This window comes from Thunnus thynnus, chromosome 13 (genome assembly GCF_963924715.1).
Source record: "Thunnus thynnus chromosome 13, fThuThy2.1, whole genome shotgun sequence".
Taxonomy (NCBI): domain Eukaryota; kingdom Metazoa; phylum Chordata; class Actinopteri; order Scombriformes; family Scombridae; genus Thunnus; species Thunnus thynnus.
Window position 1 is genome coordinate 31,223,609 of NC_089529.1, and position 15,166 is coordinate 31,238,774.

The following is a 15,166-nucleotide window of genomic DNA, read 5'->3' on the forward strand; positions in this document are numbered from 1 at the left end:
GAGAAGGAGAAGCAGCAGAGTCAGAAAGAAAGGAACAAAGGCAGAGAAGAGGAGTGAAGGCATCGTACCGACGACCGCTGCCGACGTGCCCTTCGGCAAAACCGGCCTGTCTGTCGACTGCGGTCCTCGAGAGGGTCAAACAACCGAAAACAAGGAGGAAAATCTGACGAGAAAAAACTGATTCCAAACTCAAGTAGAAATGTGAAAGGAAAGAATAAAGAACACTACTGAGGAATAAAAACCAAAAGTCAGACGTTCAGGTGGAAAAAAATCCCAAATAACAAATCACCCAGAACTTAAAACTTTGAATCCAGCGCTGCTTCCTGCCTCCGACTGTCTGCATGAAGCCACAGACCAGCTGTTCCAGTACAGACAGACAGACAGATGGAGGGAGTTCCCAGCGTGACATGTGGGTCACTCAGAGAGAGTCGAGGCCAAATTTAGGAACAACTTGAGATAGTTGGAGAGCAGAAAACATTCCTGTGTGTCAGACGGAGCGTCCACACCGACCGGATAAATCTGAAAACTTTATTTCGGAGCTCCGTCCGCAAACTGAACTGGAACACGTCTGAAACCCCTCCCTGTATCACAGACACTAAACAGTTTACTCAGTAGTGAGCAGACACCAACTAATCAGAATAAAACGTTGACGTCACAGGTTTCTGCAAAAAAACCACAGAAATATCAACACGTGACGTACGCATTAGCGCGGTTCGAGGCCCACTTCCTGTTTCATTCGACAAAACCTGGTGTGTTTTTATGTTTTATTTTTTTATTTGAACCCAAACCAAGTGGTCTTTGTGGACCTGAACCCACGGCATTGTCACACCGTAAAACATCATTATTCAACAGGTAGGAATGTTGATATTCAACGTTTCTGTGGTTTGCAGAAACGTTCGACGCCGACGCCGTAACTCTACTCAGCTGTAGAGTTGAGTGTCTTTAAAACGTGGAGCGTTGCATTGTGGGATTGTTAGCAGGAAGTAGTGAACATACTTTTGACACACTCAGACACTAATAACACGGTGGAGGGTAAATGTAGGGCTCTATTTCACACACATGGATCCTGATGAGTTTGATAGTTTTATGTGGATTTATTAGCAGGAGATAAACGATGATCATCCAGATCACATATCTGAAGATATTAAAAAGCTAAAAGTGCAGAAATTGATTTAATGACTAATTCAGTAATAATAACACTCAGTGTTTATTTAAAGTTGAGGATAAAACAAAACATAAAGAGTTATGTTTGCGTACAGTTGTAATTTCTGTTAATTAATTTCTTTCACGTTAACAAATCGATGATTAAAGTTCAGAACGACTGTAGTCAAAGTGTCTCGATGCAAGAAACGTAGCGTGTTGCATCTTGTGTGAGCAGTGAACTTTATTTATTTTATTTTATTTTATTTTATTTTATTTTATTTTATTTTATTTTATTTTATTTGTTTTTATTTTATCTTATTTTATTTGTTTTTATTTTATTTTATTTTATTTTATTTTATTTTATTTTATTTTATTTTATTTTATTTGTGTTCATCTTATTTTTATTTTATTTTATTTTATTGTGTCCTTCATGGTTTTATTGTGTTTATTTATCTCGCTGTGCAGCTCTTTGGAAACCTCGTGTTTGTTAAAATCGTGTTTTATAAATAAAGGTTTGGATCTTCTAATCGTTTCTATTATATGAAGAATAACAGCTGGATTCTCTCATCTTAGTGTTAACACACGTTTACACACATGACGCTGCTGCAACCATCCGCCAGCTGCCATGATGCTTTTTGACTAAAAAAATACATATTTACAAATAACTTAAAATGTTAAAAATACTGAAATGACACAATTTAACGACTGACAATGACTGAAGGAGTTGATGCTTTTTGTTGTTTTTTATTTGATATGTTTCATAACCTCACACAGTTTATCAGGTGATGTGACAGTGTCACTGCAGTAACAGAAGGTTTAATAATAATAATAAAGAGTAAAGCTTATATCTACAGCTCCTCCCTGCCTCAGTTCCTCCTTCACTGGTTTCCTTCATTAGTGCTTATTTCACTTCTTTACCTTCATTTCATCCGTTTCTTCTCTTTTAGTCTCATTTGTTGTCTGTTTTCTGTCATGTTTCTCTTCTTCCCAAGTAGCGTTGGCGGCGTGCTCGTGTGTGTGTGTGAAGGAAGCAGTGACGACATGGTGGTGGTGGGTGGGGTGGGGTGGGGGGGGGGGGGGGGGGGGGGGGGGGAATCTTTGGGACTTGTCTCACTCTCATATAATAGCTGCAACACCTGTGCTGAAACATTACATGACCCCTCTGTGACATCTGATTAAACTCCACACATGATATTAAAGACGCAGACCAATAGAAAGAGAGAATGATCCGTTTCTGACTTAATGTAGACGTACAGTAGTCTGACAGAAACACACACCGTCTGTGATAATGTGTGTGTGTTTGTGTGTGTGTGTGTGTGTGTGTGTGTGTGTGTGTGTGTGTGTTTGCAGATTGAAGCTGCAGTGTGGACGCAGCCTGAGTGTTTCCTGCTATCTATAGATCTGTGTGTGTGTGTGTGTGTGTTTGAAATGTTCTGACAGCTGCTGCACACACACACACACACACACACACACACACACACACACACACAGTGCTAACCTGTTAATTGTGTGTAAGCCGACAGCTGATTGGTCAGTTCCTCTGTTACTGTGTGTGTCTTAACTCTCAGCTACTGAACACAAACCTGCAGGTCAAAGGTCCACAACACACAGCTGCTACGGGTCATGTGACACCCCTGATAACCAATCAGGAGACTGAACAGCTGTTTGATTTAAAACATCAGCCTGTCTGACGCGTCACACGACCTCTGACCTCTGACCCCCAGGCGACGAGACGAGCCGCTGGTCTTACCGGAGAAATTCCTGGTGGCCAACATGGTGGTCAAAATGGCTCCCTGAAGAAAGACAGACAAATAAGATTAATAATTAAAACTATTTTAAAACTTTTAAAGGTAAAGTAAAGCTTATGTCCTCAGAAATACTCCAGAGGAAAACAAACTATGTGAGCCATGAGGTGGAAATGAAATCGTTTCCACAAAACCTTGAAATGTTCTGGTGCTCAGATGAGCAGAAACTGAAACGGCTGTTTAATTTTGACGTGTTTAAACTTGCTAACTTTATCTCAGAAGCTGGAAAATAAGACGAGATAGATTGTTTAATTAGTATTTATTTAGATTTTTCTGTAAAACACAGTAAGCGTCCGTCAGTGAGATCTGAAGGTAAAAGATGCTTCAGCTGTTTCTTTATGTTCTTCTCTGTTTGAATTCATGTGTTTTTACAGGCAGCAGCTGTTGTTGTGTGAACGACGCCATAATACATTTAATTCATTCATATTCAATTCTTTATACAAGTTTTAAAGAGAAAGAAATACCCAGAATGCACTACGACCTCTGGTTAACCCCTGTTTGACCTCTGACCTCAGCCTACCTTCAGTTTCCGTCTGGCGTTGAACTTCTTCAGACACTCGACCGTCTCCTGTCTGTGCATGCAGGACGCCACCGTGGAGCGATGCTGAGAGGAAGAACAATCATCATCATCATCATCATCATCATCATCTGTCAGAGCAGGGTAAGAGGTCAGAGGTCAGCTGACTCACAGAGATCCAGGGGTGTTTGAGCGCCTCGGCGGCTGTGATGCGTTTGGCCGGATTGATGGTCAACATCTTGTTAATGAGGTCTTTGGCTTCAGGAGTCACCGTGTCCCACTCCGGAGACGGGAACTAGGACACGAGGCAGACAGGATGAGGTCAGCAGCAAAGCCCCGCCCCCAACACACACACACAGACCAATGACTGAGCTCCGTCATTACACTACAGGTAAACAGTCATGTGACCTACATCATAAGCTCCAGCTTTGATCTGCTGGTAGAGACGATGTTGATCTTCATCCCAGAATGGAGGATAACCGACCAATAAGATGTAGAGAATCACACCTGAGGGGAGAAAAAACACACCTGAGAGGGCACGAGCACAGGAGACAGTAGAAGAGACTAGAAGACAGTAGAAGACAGTAGAAGACAGTAGAAGACAGTAGAAGACAGTAGAAGAGACTAGAAGACAGTAGAGGAGACTAGAAGATAGTAGAAGACAGTAGAAGACAGTAGAAGACAGTAGAAGACAGTAGAAGAGACTAGAAGACAGTAAAAGAGAGTAGAAGACAGTAGAACACAGTAGAAGAGACTAGGAGACAGTAGAAGACAGTAGAAGACAGTAGAAGACAGTAGAAGACAGTAGAAGAGACTAGGAGATAGTAGAAGACAGTAGAAGACAGTAGAAGACAGTAGAAGACAGTAGAAGAGACTAGAAGACAGTAAAAGAGAGTAGAAGACAGTAGAACACAGTAGAAGAGACTAGGAGACAGTAGAAGACAGTAGAAGACAGTAGAAGAGACTAGAAGACAGTAAAAGAGACTAGAAGACAGTAGAGGAGACTAGGAGATAGTAGAAGACAGTAGAAGACAGTAGAAGACAGTGGAATCTGACCACAGGCCCAGAGGTCGACTGCTTTGCCGTACGGATCCTTCCTCAAAACCTCTGGAGACAGATAACCAGGAGTCCCCGCAAACCCTGTAAACACACACACACACACACACACACACACACACACCGAGAGAAACGTTAACAGGTTGCTGCATGGTTGCCGGGGTGTTGCCAGGTGGTCTTCTGTAAGATGCTGTAGTTCTTTAATAAAAAAAATTTTAAAAAAAGGAAAATCATACTATAATTTTTTTTTTTTTCATCAATTCATCAAACTCATAAAAACTAAAAATAAACCAAAATAGAATAAAAAGTAGAATATACAAACATAAAGAAAAATGTAATAAAAATGAAACAAAGAATAAATTAAAATAAAATACAAATGAAATAAATGAACTTAAATTTAACAAGTTACAACAGGTAGAGTGCAGAGTCACACTAGTACTAGCAGTAGTAATACTACAGTAGTACTACAGTAATACTACAGTATCTTACCGAACCAGGCCTGCTGGTCTCCCTCCACCTCGATGGCGAGACCGAAGTCGGCCAGTTTGACCGCCGCTCCTTTAGACTTGGAGGCCAGCAGCAGGTTCTCTGGCTGGAGACACAGCACACATGCTAACACGCTAGCTCTGCCCATTGGTTTACATCAGCAAGGCTAACAATGCTAATAGGACTGTTTCTGTCTAGTGATGTCATAACGTTACCTTCAGGTCTCTGTGGACCACGCCCATCTGGTGACAGTGTAGCACCGCCTCCAAAATCTGCTGGATACAGTGACTGTACAGAGACACAGAGGTCAGAGGTCAGAGACACAGAGGTCAGAGGTCAGAGACACAGAGGTCAGAGGTTAGAGACACAGAGGTCAGAGGTCATGTGTCTGTGGTATGAGGATGAGGAGCTGAGTCTGTGACCTACAGGGATGAGGTTCAGCACCTGCTGCTGGCTGGTGTCTACATCATCTACATCTTCATCTACATCTACATCTACATCATCTACATCTACATCTACATCTACATCATCTACATCTTCATCTACATCTACGTCATCTACATCTACGTCTAAATCATCTACATCTACATCATCTACATCTACATCTACATCTACATCATCTACATCTAAATCATCTACATCTACATCATCTACATCTTCATCATCTACATCTACATCTACATCTACATCATCTACATCTACATCTACATCATCTACATCTAAATCATCTACATCTACATCATCTACATCTTCATCATCTACATCTTCATCTACATCTACATCATCTACATCTACATCATCTACATCTACATCATCTACATCTTCATCATCTACATCTACATCTACATCTACATCTACATCTACATCTACATCTACATCATCTACATCTACATCTACATCATCTACATCTAAATCGTCTACATCTACATCTACATCATCTACATCTTCATCATCTACATCTACATCTACATCATCTACATCTACATCATCTACATCTTCATCATCTACATCTACATCTACATCATCTACATCTACGTCTACATCATCTACATCTACATCATCTACATCTAAATCATCTACATCTTCATCATCTACATCTTCATCTACATCTACATCATCTACATCTACGTCTACATCATCTACATCTACGTCTACATCATCTACATCTACATCTACATCTACATCATCTACATCTACATCTACATCATCTACATCTACATCATCTACATCTACATCTACATCATCTACATCTACATCATCTTCATCTACATCTACATCTACATCTACATCATCTACATCATCTACATCTACATCATCTACATCTACATCATCTACATCTACATCTACATCATCTACATCTACATCATCTACATCTACATCTACATCATCTACGTCTACATCATCTACATCTACATCTACATCTACATCATCTACATCATCTACATCTACATCATCTACATCTACATCATCTACATCTACATCTACATCATCTACATCTACATCATCTTCATCTACATCTACATCATCAACATCTACATCTACATCATCTACATCTACGTCTACATCATCTACATCTACATCATCTACATCTAAATCATCTACATCTTCATCATCTACATCTTCATCTACATCTACATCATCTACATCTACGTCTACATCATCTACATCTACATCTACATCTACATCATCTACATCTACATCATCTACATCTACATCTACATCATCTACATCTACATCTACATCATCTACATCTACATCATCTTCATCTACATCATCAACATCTACGTCTACATCATCTACATCTACATCATCTACATCTACATCTACATCATCTACATCTACATCAACATCTACATCTATATCATCTACATCTACATCTACATCATCTACATCTACATCATCTACATCTACATCATCAACATCTACGTCTACATCATCTACATCTACATCATCTACATCTACATCTACATCATCTACATCTACATCTACATCTACATCTACATCTATATCATCTACATCTACATCTACATCATCTACATCTACGTCATCTACATCTACATCATCTACATCTACATCTACGTCATCTACATCTACATCTACATCTACATCTACATCATCTACATCTACATCATCTACATCTACATCTACATCTACATCATCTACATCTACATCATCTACATCCACATCTACATCTACATCATCTACATCTACGTCATCTACATCTACATCATCTACATCTACATCATCTACATCTACATCTACATCATCTACATCTACATCTACATCTACGTCATCTACATCTACATCATCTACATCTACATCTACATCTACATCATCTACATCTACATCTACATCTACGTCATCTACATCTACATCTACATCTACATCATCTACATCTACATCATCTACATCATCTACATCATCTACATCATCTACATCTACGTCATCTACATCTACATCATCTACATCTACATCATCTACATCTACATCATCTACATCATCTACATCATCTGCATCTACGTCATCTACATCTACATCATCTACGTCTACATCATCTACGTCTACGGAGTTGTAATGGACTGTGTGTCAAGCTTCAAGTTCCTCTGCATCCACATCTCCGATGATCTCACCTGGTCCCTGAGCTCCTGGGTAACTGGGTGCCGCATCACCAGCACCCAGTTACCCACCATCAAGAACATTTACCCCGAGCGCCGGCTGGGCAGAAACATCATCAAGGATGCGTCTCATCCCAACCATGGACCTCCACCCTCCTCCCATCCGGCAGCGTTACAGGAGCCAGAACCCCTTCACTGTTCAAACAATGTCACTGTTCAACCTCCTCTCTGTGTTTCCGTATTTAAAATATTAACATATATAATATCTGTATATTGTCTCCACTGCCTTAAATTATACTTTTCTCTTGCATTTCTGGTTAGATGCTGACTGTTTCTTTGATAATCGTTTGACATTGACAATAAAGTTGAATCTAATCTAATGAGCAGGAAGAAGTGATTCAAGTTCATGTTTCCATGACAACAGACAGCTGATTTGAGCTCACCTGTCACTGAGCCGTTCACACCTTCGTTGTTACTCAGTCTGAATAAAACAGTGTCTCTCAGCTCGTTTGTTTACGTTTTAAACAGCTGATTGTGGACCAGGTGTCATGTGACCTGGAGGAGAACCTGCTCTGTCACACTTGGATTAAAAATAAAAAATCCATTAATGTTTAGAGATTTACACCTCGCTGCCTCTCTGCGTGTGTCTGCTGTCACCTGGTGTTCAGGCTGAAACACAAGTTAGACGAGTGGATGAAATGATTGATTGATGAATGTTTGTGTTTTTCTTACCTGGCGTCAGCTTCACTGTAATATTCTCTGGCTACAATATCTTCAAACAACTCTCCGCCCGTCACCCTGAGAGAGAACATTACAGCTAATTTAACATGCACATAACAGAACATAACGTGGATAATAATAACAACATATAAAGTTACAACACAACAAAAATATCGTGATGTAAAAACAACAATAATGTTAAATTATAACTATGTACAAAGCAATATTTATTCTACAACAACATAACATCATAACATAATAATATAAAATAACACAACATGAAGCAGAACAACATAACTGTGTTTTATGTTATTAATACTGAAGCATTATGAATGAGAAGTGTGGTACAAATGAAATGTATTATTATTATTATTATTATTATTATTATTATTATTATTATTATTATTATTATTATTATTAATGTATTATAATATAACAAAACAAAATATAGTGTGACAAGCATATAGTGTTATTTTAATGTTATGTAATATATCATTAAAATAATAAACTGTAATGTGTCGTACTGTATGTTTTATTGTGTTATGTTATATTATTTACCACTATTACTCCAGTTACACATATCATAACAACACAAAATAACAATAACATAACAAAACATTAACAATAAAAACATAACAATAAAGAAAACATCATGAAACAAAGAAGACATGAAGTGTAATGTTACATACATGCTGTGCTGTATGTTATATTATATAAATATATTGCACTCCAGTTAAATATATCATAACATAAAATAAAAAAAGTAATAAATAATATAACATGATACATAATAATGAAATGTAACAATATGATACAAAGTAACACATCACAACAAAGCAAAACATCAAAAAATGTGACATAATGTGACAAAACACGACGACATGATGTAACATGACATAATATCACATATATGTAACAGACAGAACTCACAGGTCAAAGATGAGGTAATGATGCGCCTCCTCTGAGATGCTGTCATGTAGCCGAACTGCAAGAAAGAAACGTTTTGTTTATCAAACAGGCGACTAGTGATGGAAGAAGTACTCAGATACTTTACTGCAGTAAAAGTAGTGGTTTGGTCCCTCTGACTGATATATTATTATATATGACATCATTAGATTATTAATAGTGAAGCATCAGTGTTAGAGCAGCATGTTACTGTTGTAGCTGCTGGAGGTGGAGCTAGTTTACACTACTTTATATACAGTTAGCTAGTTTAGTCCACTGGTTCCCAACCTAGGGGTCGGGCCCCTCCAAAGGGTCAGCAGATAAATCTGAATCTGAGGGGTGGTGAGATGATTAATGGGAGAGGAGATGGATGATCTGGATCACGGATCTGTGCCGGTGGAAGACAGAGTTGTGTGGGATGATGTGGTTCTCCATCATGTGCTCAGTACTACTCCTGCCTTCATGCTCCTCTTCCTAAACCCCATAGAGGAGTCTTCCTCCGCGTGAAGGTTTATGACCTTCATCCACATGACCAGACGTGGTCATGCATGCGGCTGAGGAGACATTTCTCCTGAAGACGTGATGTTGATGAGAACTAGAACCTTCACAGTACTGTACAGCAGTGATTATACGACATGTTGTTGATGGGTTTTTGTCGTTATTAATCATTATTGCAGCCTGGAATTTCAGGAATTTGTCTTTTTTTGTTTCAACTTTTTATTTTTCCACAATTAAACCACTAAATGCAAAGAATACTGAAGCAAACTGCTGCATTTCTGAGTCATTCTTGTTACAGATACTTTAGTACAGTCAGTACAGTAAAAATGTCTTGTTCTATAATAAAATACTGATTTATGTGACAAATCATTCAAACTTCCAAGATAAGAGTTCATCATTTATGCAACGCTTCCTGTTGTCTGTTTATTTTTCAGACATTATGAAGTGTTTTGGTGGTTTGGCTGCGTGTTGGTGATCAGACTGGAAGGAAGCTTCAGTATCGACTGATGCTCGTTAGTTTCAGTCCTCCTCTGTGACGTCATCCTGTCTGATGGAGCTTTATATGTTTAAAACAGCTGATGAAACATTTAATAAGTCGAGTCAGTCTGAGAACTGAAGAGAAGCTTCACACGCTGGCTGACGGATGATTTCCTGAACGCCGCCTCCATGTTGGACTGTGATGATAACTTACTGAAGCTGCGTCTGTCTGTTCCTGCGTATATTGTATAACAGGATATATAACAGAGGAAAGAGAAGAAGAAGCTGCCCACACACACACACACACACACACACGCACACACACACACACACACACACACACACACACATCAAATCCCTCTGCTGTACTGTGTAGGAGTTTCGAGAGAAAAACCTGATTAGTTCTTTTTGAGTGCTTTCACACAGGTGTGTGTGTGTGTCTGTGTGTGTGTGTGTGTGTGTGTGTGTGTGTGTGTGTGTGTGTGTGTGTGTGTGTGTGTGTGTGTGTGTGTGTAGGAGGAGAGAGGGTTTTGATGCCTTCACCTAAGGACATTGTTGCTTAGCAACACACACACACACACACACACACACAGAGTTACGTAACACTCCTCAGTATCTGTAGAGCATCACCTGCCCACACAGAGCTCTGATTGGATGCTCAGTTCGGCTGCAGCCCCCTGATTGGCCGGTTGGGTCCTCATGAGGTCATGTTTGAACACCTGACTGACTCTGGTTCAGTTTGTTTCCTCTTTAATAAAGACAGAGTTTGTTTTTTTGGTGGATTAGATCAGATTTTCCCTCACAGCTGAGAGTGTTTCATCTCACTGTAGAAGAGTTTTAAACACTAAACACACGTTTCAAGACAGGAAATGATCTCTCAGTAGATTCACTGTCACTGCATCTTTTTCTAGAGAGAATCGTCCTGACTGAGAGCTGAGATAATACATTTGGTTTGATGGACACATTTTCATTGTTTTTTATTGTTTTTGCATCGACTTTAGCATCTTCTTCTTCTGTGGTAGCATTCAGGCCGGATAAGATTCAGTAATTTTGTCTTCTAATTGTGAAAAATCTGCAGCGTTTTATATTCTACACCCACCTGTTCACCTCCGACACTTACAGACATCAGCTGTCAGCAGTGGAAAATAACATTTACTCAAGTACAGTTAGAGGTACTTGTACTTTACTGGAGTATTTCCATGTGATGCTACTTTCTACATTTCAGAGGGAAATATTGTACTTTCTACTCCACTACATTTATTTAACAGCTTTAGTTACTTTTCAGATGAAGATTTGACACAATGGATAATATAACAAGCTTTTAAAATACAACACATTGTTAAAGATGAAACCAGTGGTTTCCAACCTTTTTGGCTTTTGACGTCTTACAAAAAGCAGTGTGTAGTCGGGGTCACATTTCACATGTCTATGAGTTGTTAACAGCTCCACCAAATAGTGATTTTTCCCTCTAAACTTCTCACATGCTTTCATTTCAATAAATGTTTAAATGATCCAATATTTCAGCAAAAATCAAAGATTAGAGAAAAAGTCCAAAAACTGAAAACAGATTTGTGTATCAGAACTTTGTTTTTTCTTCTTTCCTCTCCCATTAATCATCTCACCACCCCTCAGATTTATCTGCTGACCCTTTGGAGGGGCCCGACCCCTAGGTTGGGAACCACTGGACTAAACTAGCTAACTGTATATAAAGTAGTGTAAACTAGCTCCACCTCCAGCAGCTACAACAGTAACATGCTGCTCTAACACTGATGCTTCACTATTAATAATCTAATGATGTCATATATAATAATATATCAGTCAGAGGGACCAAACCACTACTTTTACTGCAATACTTTAACTACATCAAGCTCATAATACTTATGTACTTTTACTGCAATACTTTAACTACATCAAGCTCATAATACTTATGTACTTTTACTGCAATACTTTAACTACATCAAGCTCATAATACTTATGTACTTTTACTGCAATACTTTAACTACATCAAGCTCATAATACTTATGTACTTTTACTGCAATACTTTAACTACATCAAGCTCATAATACTTATGTACTTTTACTGCAATACTTTAACTACATCAAGCTCATAATACTTATGCTCTTTTACTGCGGTAAAGGATCTGAATACTTCCTCAGCAGTACTTTACAGATCGAAGTACATTTATTCAGCTACTGAACAGATTTTAAGTGCAGATTTGAGATATTTCCATATTTAAATTTTGAATGAAGGAGTTTTTATTGACGTAAAGTATCTGAGCTGGTTATTTGTTGGTTTTGATGTTGACCTCTGACCTCTCTGATGCAGTAAAGTTACTCTGAGTGAATGTTTGTTGTTGTATTTTATTGATTTTTAGACCGTTTAGTTTATTAGTTATGAGTCATATCTTCACATCACACGTGTGTCTTTTTACACAAACTAAATTCTATATTTTTATAGAATCTGTCATAAATATCGACTGCAGCTGCTCACGGTTTCCATTTTCAAACAGCTCTGATCATTCTGAGAGCTGATGAGAGGACGGTCTGCAGTACTTTTTACTGAATCCTGAGTACTTTTCTTGTATCGGAGTATTTTTACTGCAGTCGAGGCTGTGAGTTGTTGACGTGTTGAGATCAGAGAGTCGGAGGAAAACCTCTCCGTCCTCTTTGTCTCTCGTCTCCGTGGTAATTATATCTCCTCATGAATTAGTGATTATGCTCTGGTTGCCGTTGGTAACGCCAACAGCTCCATAATTCATCATCATCATCATCATCATCATCATCCTTGTCATCCATTTTTAATCCAAAGTCATCGAGAGCCAAATAACGCCTGAGACAGACTGTAGTACTGACAGAGTACACAGTATACAACGCAGTAACAGTACACGCAGGGATGTAGTGGTCATAGTAGCTGCAGCAGTATTAGTACACAGTTCTAGTAGTAACAGCAGCAGCTGCTCATATAGTAGCAGTAGAGTTAGAGTACTAGTGGTAGAGGTAGTAGTATTGTGGTAGCAGTAGTAGTACAAACAGTGCTAGTAGTATCAGTAGTAGTAGCAGTAGTACAGAAGTAGTAGTCAAGAATATACAAGTAGAGAATCAGTAGTAGTATTAGCAGTAATAACGGCAGTAGTATTTGCAGTAATAACAGTAGTACTTGTATTTGTACTTGCAGTAGTAGTAATATTAGCAGTAATAACAGTAGTAGTATTTGCAGTAATAACAGTAGTAGTATTTGCAGTAAGAGCAGTAATAGTACTTGTAGTAGCAGTATTAGTAGTAGTATTAGCAGTGATAACAGTAGTAGTATTAGCAGTAATAACAGTAGTAGTACTTGCAGTAATAACAGTAGTAGTATTTGCAGTATTAGTAGTAGTATTAGCAGTAATAACAGTAGTAGTATTTGCAGTAATAACAGTAGTAGTATTAGCAGTAATAACAGTAGTAGTATTAGCAGTAATAACAGTAGTAGTATTTGCAGTAATAACAGTAGTAGTATTTGCAGTAATAACAGTAGTAGTATTAGCAGTAATAACAGTAGTAGTATTTGCAGTAATAACAGTAGTAGTATTTGCAGTAATAACAGTAGTAGTATTAGCAGTGATAACAGTAGTAGTATTTGCAGTGATAACAGTAGTAGTATTTGCAGTAATAACAGTAGTAGTATTTGCAGTATTAGTAGTAGTATTTGCAGTAATAACAGTAGTAGTATTTGCAGTAATAACAGTAGTAGTATTAGCAGTAATAACAGTAGTAGTATTTGCAGTAATAACAGTAGTAGTATTTGCAGTAATAACAGTAGTAGTATTTGCAGTAGCAGTATTAGTAGTAGTATTTGCAGTAATAACAGTAGTAGTATTTGCAGTAATAACAGTAGTAGTATTTGCAGTAGCAGTATTAGTAGTAGTATTTGCAGTAATAACAGTAGTAGTATTTGCAGTAATAACAGTAGTAGTATTAGCAGTGATAACAGTAGTAGTATTTGCAGTGATAACAGTAGTAGTATTTGCAGTAATAACAGTAGTAGTATTTGCAGTATTAGTAGTAGTATTTGCAGTAATAACAGTAGTAGTATTTGCAGTAATAACAGTAGTAGTATTAGCAGTAATAACAGTAGTAGTATTTGCAGTAATAACAGTAGTAGTATTTGCAGTAATAACAGTAGTAGTATTTGCAGTAGCAGTATTAGTAGTAGTATTTGCAGTAATAACAGTAGTAGTATTTGCAGTAATAACAGTAGTAGTATTTGCAGTAATAACAGTAGTAGTATTTGCAGTAGCAGTATTAGTAGTAGTATTTGCAGTAATAACAGTAGTAGTAATATTAGCAGTAATAACAGTAGTAGTACTTGCAGTAGCAGTATTAGTAGTAGTATTTGCAGTAATAACAGTAGTAGTATTTGCAGTAGTACTCACCGATGTTGGGGTGTTTCAGTAAACGACAGATTCGGGCTTCGCGGTCCAGCTTCTGATGATCTGACAGCAGACAGAAACACAGATATTACTGATCAGAGTTATTGATCAGGTATTGATGCACACAGAGAGCCCACATGGTCTGAGTTCTGCCTCCTGATTGGATATCTCACCTGTCAATCAATACTACTGAACACAGAAACTCTCATCTGCCTTTAAACACTACAATACCCATGATCCTCGGCTGCAGCTGTTACGGAGAAGAAGACTCCTCATTTGCCAGAACATGAAGCTCTGTGATTGGATGTTTGTTAATGAATTGCATCTTGGGAGTTCACTTTTTATTCCACTTTATTTCACAGTTATAGTTACTTTTCAGACGTGGATTTTCTAATGAATGAATGAAATAGTGAAATTTTTATTAAATATACTCGGCCTGCATGAGCCACAAGACTCCATGAATTCATACCAGTCAGGAGCAGAGATACATTTC

The 15,166-nt window shown here is 38.1% G+C and overlaps 1 protein-coding gene across 1 annotated transcript in view; it reads right to left on the reverse strand.

Moving 5' to 3' along the window:
• camk2a (calcium/calmodulin-dependent protein kinase II alpha) overlaps positions 1-15,166 on the reverse strand; it is a 35,438-nt gene that overhangs the window by 9,303 nt on the left and 10,969 nt on the right. The window contains exons 3-12 of the mRNA XM_067609054.1: positions 14,677-14,736; positions 9,273-9,327; positions 8,355-8,420; positions 5,223-5,295; positions 5,011-5,113; positions 4,522-4,605; positions 3,878-3,972; positions 3,638-3,760; positions 3,469-3,552; positions 2,894-2,936 (exon numbers count right to left, since the gene is read on the reverse strand). Of these exons, the coding sequence (XP_067465155.1) occupies positions 2,894-2,936; positions 3,469-3,552; positions 3,638-3,760; positions 3,878-3,972; positions 4,522-4,605; positions 5,011-5,113; positions 5,223-5,295; positions 8,355-8,420; positions 9,273-9,327; positions 14,677-14,736 (786 nt within the window). The remainder of the gene's footprint in view (positions 1-2,893; positions 2,937-3,468; positions 3,553-3,637; positions 3,761-3,877; positions 3,973-4,521; positions 4,606-5,010; positions 5,114-5,222; positions 5,296-8,354; positions 8,421-9,272; positions 9,328-14,676; positions 14,737-15,166) is intronic.